General features: G+C 35.3%; 1 protein-coding gene across 2 annotated transcripts in view; it reads right to left on the bottom strand.

Moving 5' to 3' along the window:
• Window positions 1-4: 4 nt before the first annotated feature.
• LOC102678489 (segmentation protein even-skipped) overlaps window positions 5-4,558 on the bottom strand; it is a 15,605-nt gene continuing 11,051 nt past the window's right edge. The window contains exons 3-5 of one of the 2 annotated variants that reach the window (XM_006611484.2): window positions 4,182-4,373; window positions 2,130-2,311; window positions 5-760 (exon numbers count right to left, since the gene is read on the bottom strand). In XM_006611484.2, the coding sequence (XP_006611547.1) occupies window positions 5-760; window positions 2,130-2,311; window positions 4,182-4,329 (1,086 nt within the window). In that variant the 5' untranslated portion in view covers window positions 4,330-4,373. Of the gene's footprint in view, window positions 761-2,129; window positions 2,312-2,775; window positions 2,925-4,181; window positions 4,374-4,558 lie in introns of those variants that run through there. The other variant, XM_031508523.1, reaches the window with a different exon arrangement.

A 4,558-nucleotide genomic window follows, 5' to 3' on the forward strand; every position in this document is an offset into this window, starting at 1 on the left:
GTTCTTACGCCCTCTCGGATATATCGTTCTTATATGGCTGGAATAATTTGGGTGGTTCCATTTTGGTGGGCGATGCCATTATAGCACTATACGAATTCTTTCCCTCGAATACACCGATTGTTTGAATGCTGCTCGGCAAACCGTTGATACTGATTCCCGTTGGCTGTACTTTGGATGATATTTGTTGATTGGCGTGAGTTATATTGGGCGACGGGCTCTTCCCATCCATGTGCTGCTGTCCGTTGTGGTGTGGTTGCGTCCCGACGCAGTCGCAGTCGCTCGACGCGTCGGAGTGGACCGGACTCATCTCCGAGTGCAAGGTCGGTCTATAGGTGGTGGAGGCGCTCGAGGATGGGCTGTTCATCTGGAAGGCGGTGTTCCCGACCGTGGGAACGCCCAGGCCGGATAAATGCAGGGGTTGGAGCGATGGGTGAGGTTGAAGGATGTGAGGGTGCGCCGGATAAGCGGCCGCTGTGCGCGGATGGGGCCTATGGAGGGCCGACGAACCCGTGCCCGTGACCGGCGATGGATACGGCGTGTACCTCGCCGCGTAGTAAGCCGCAGCTGCGGCCGCGGGGTAACTCGGGGCCAGGTGGGTCGGTGGTATGCCCGGTGGCCCGTGGTAAGGGGGTGGTGGCAAGGACGCCGTCGCCGCGGCCAGGAGAGTTGCTGCGAGTGCTGGGTCCGTGTACATGGCGTAGGGCCATGCCATTGCCATTCTTTGACGTTTATCTTTCATTCGACGATTTTGAAACCAAACCTGGAAAATTCAACAGAATTGCTTGCTTGAAGTTGGAGAAATTTATTAAAATTGAGTGTAATATGTAGTGTAATATGTCTGATAAAGAGCGCTCGTATTTGAATTTTTGAGATCTTTTTCTTTTTTTTTTTTTTTTTTGGAAAGTATCGTTTTATGATATATTTGGAGATTTTGTTGTAGAGATGTTGTTATAGCTAACGTTTCTACCATTTAACACCTCGATCATTTCCATCGGTAGATGGTTTTATAGCTATTGTACGATCAAGGTAGCGCGAGATGAGAAATTAAGGGATCCATTAAAGTCAAAGGTAACCCGGGAAAACCGCTAATTAAAGTGCTTAACACCTCGAACCGGATCGACCGGTCCTGGTCGAAAGAAATTAAGAAGTCACGGAAAAAGGATCAAGGGGGATCGAAGGCGAAGAAATTTTTGTTTGCCCTTCGTGATTGACTGTTTGCTCGCCCGTTGGAGAGAGAGAGAAAAGTAAAAAAAAAAAAAAAAGAAAAAGAATCGATAACGGACTTTTACTCTTCTTCCTCATCTCCACCTCTTTTCGAATCATAATCGTCAATGGCTGTTTAAAAATAACTAATGTTCTCTATTCACGAAACTCGGCTCGATAATTAATTGTCTCGATATATCCTTTCATTTTAAAAATTATTCAACAACTACAATAATTTGTCTATAACGTTTCTCTTTATTAATATCTATTTGATATCAATATAGCGATTCGTAAAATTATTTTTAAAATTTAAAATGTATTTAAAAATGCTATTGTATGTATTTAAAAGTGCGCTTATGTTTCTAATGAAATTAACATTTTTAATAATTTTAATATGTAAAATAATATGTATGAATAGCTTCATTGTTTTGAGTCTTTGATTTCGTGTGAAATATATTTATAATTTAATATAAAATATTATATAAATATATAAATATTATAAATATTATATATATAAATATTATAATATTACTCGAAATATATAATATAATATATCGAAGCGAAATATATTTTTTTTTTATCGTTTGATTAAAATATATTTAAACAAATGAAAGAAATTTTATTCTTTCGAACGAAGGTTCGTTCGACGAAAAATTGCGTAAAAAGAAACGAAAAAAAGGAAAAAGATCTTCAAAGATTTATCCTGTGTATTTTCGTCACTATCGATTACAGATATTAATTAAACATGCTTAGGTGTTAATAAAACATTTTTCTATGTATAGGCCGAAAGATGAGCTCATTGTTTACTTCATATTTTACACTGAACTTCATTACATTTACTTATTCTCGATAAATATTCTGTCGTATAGCGGATGGTATGAAACGATTTATCTAATTGATCGTTCGATAATTAAACTCTAAGCTACCTTGATTGTGGATTCCGGCAGGTGTAATTGTGCGGCTAATTCACACCTCCTTGGCCTGCTCACGTAATTCTCTCTGTGAAATTCTTTCTCTAATCTCGATAACTGTTCCCTAGTGAAAGCTGTCCTGTATCTTCTGATATTTGGGTCCATTGAGGACAATGATTGGTTCTGCGATGGTGAATCTGAAGAAATTGATAATAATACACTTGTTAACTAGGTGTGTCATAATGTAAAAATAAATATCTGTAACATTATTAGAAAATTAAATTTTTAAAAAATTTAAAAAATTTTAAAATTCGTGCAACGATCCTCTAAACAAAATGATCTTACTTAGAGATATTAAATTAAACAGATTCGAAAAAACCGAATCTCTTCGTCGAGAAACGAAAAGGAGATCTATAAAATATTTGGGGAAAAAATTTGGGAGAAAATCGAAAAATTTTCAGGAATATCGAGCGAATATCGTCGGACACGCTACAAAATTTGTCTCGGAAGGAATGCGGTATTGTTACGGGGGAAGTTTTCGCGATGCGGTTACACGCTGAACGCCACGGTAAATAGCAGGGGAGCCGTTATTTAGAGTCGTGTAAACGAGATGAAAAAGGACGAAAGATTGAAAAGATTTCAGAGGGGCGTTAAACCTCACCTGAACTCATTTTCGGCAGTCCCACAATTTCTTTTATCACAATTTTCCTCGGTTTGCCGATGCATTTACTCGTTTTCTGTTTCATGGGATAAGAGGATAAATGTCCCTTCTTCCATTTCCACGACTAGGTATAAACCTAAACAAATTTCTCGTAAATCTTCGAAAACAAATTTGAAATAATGACTATTCGAATAATGATATTCATCATTGAGATATTTGAAAGAGTTTCGAAAATTTAACGATTTAATAAGAATGAAGAATGAAGAAAAGAAAGAGCGAGAGCAAGAGAGAGAGAGAGAGAGAGAGAGAGAAACGCGAATATTTTACGTTTCAACGTCTATTTAAGAAATTATTACCTAAACAAACTTGTAAATCTTTGAAAAAAATTTGAAATAATGAATATCTAATGATACGATATTTGTCATCGTGACGTTCGAATAAATTTCAAAAATTATCTAACGATTTAAATAGATTAAGACAAAAGAGAGAAAAAAAAACGCAAATATTTTATATTTCAACACGTATTTAACGTGTTATTATTTAAATAAACTTCCATTATCGCGAATCTCCGAAAAAAAAATTTGAAATAATGAATATTCAATAATATTTGTCAACGTGATGTTTGAATGATTTTCGAAAATTAACGATTTAAATGGTTGAGATGATGAGAGATAATAAATGAATAATCCCCATTAGAATGGGGAAAAAAGACTATTAATATTTTAATGTAAATCTCAAGTGATGAGAAGTTTCTCTTTGAAGATGGAGAGAGAAACAAAGGCATCATAATCCGATGAAGATTTATTAATGTTTAATACTCGATCAATTCTGGTATGACAATAAGCTAAAATTTTGAAAAGGACTTTCCATGTTCAACCATAAAATAATAACTTACAATCCTACTTTTAGACGAAGGGATTATACAGTATTCGTTAACAATAAGAAACAGTATTCGTTTATTTGTTTTCATGACCGTTCTTACGATGAACAGAAAGGCCACTAGAACCTTGGAAATATATCATCATAATGTATTACAGTCAGACCCATTAACGACAAAGCATTAACGACAAATTGGATTAACTTTGTGATTAATTAACGTTTCGGTAAATATTTTATTAGCTTAAATACAAACGTCCCGTACTTATTACAGGTATTATTATATAAATAAGAAGATATTTTTCTTGAAAATATTTTTACCTGCGTCGAAAGAGAGATATTTATTGTTCTTGTACCTGCCTGTCATTTGTTGTCGGAAATCGAGACATTTTTAGCGAGCCGACGAAAGAGGAGAGACGATTCTTTTTTTTTTTTTTTTTTTTTAAAAAAAAAACTGTGAACGAATGAAATCAAAATCGATTTTCTCCTAAACTTTTTAAAACATGTCATGCGAAAATTCCTGGACTAACCTTTTTCAGGTGTTTTTGGCATATTCCCCGGCGGCGGACTTTCCGGAGGACTAAGTTGATACTGAGGGGGTACAAGGTCCACCACTATCGTCTCCTCCTCCTTCTGATCCCTTTGTTCATCTTCAAAATTCCTCTGATAACCTTGCATTCTATCCTCAGAATCAAATCGTCTCACACACACCCCCCGCACACGTTTCTTGAGATATCACTGTTTTTTTTTTATTATTTTTTTTTTCTTTTACTCTTTTTTTTTAACTTTTTTAATTAAATACACTATCGTTTCGAATGAAATACTCGATAATGTTATTTACCTGAGTATGTCATTTCACTATTGAAAACTTATGTTAAAGGGTTATTTTCGTGAAAAAAAAAAAAAA

This window comes from Apis dorsata, unplaced genomic scaffold, assembly GCF_000469605.1.
Source record: "Apis dorsata unplaced genomic scaffold, Apis dorsata 1.3 scaffold_88, whole genome shotgun sequence".
Lineage (NCBI taxonomy): Eukaryota > Metazoa > Arthropoda > Insecta > Hymenoptera > Apidae > Apis > Apis dorsata.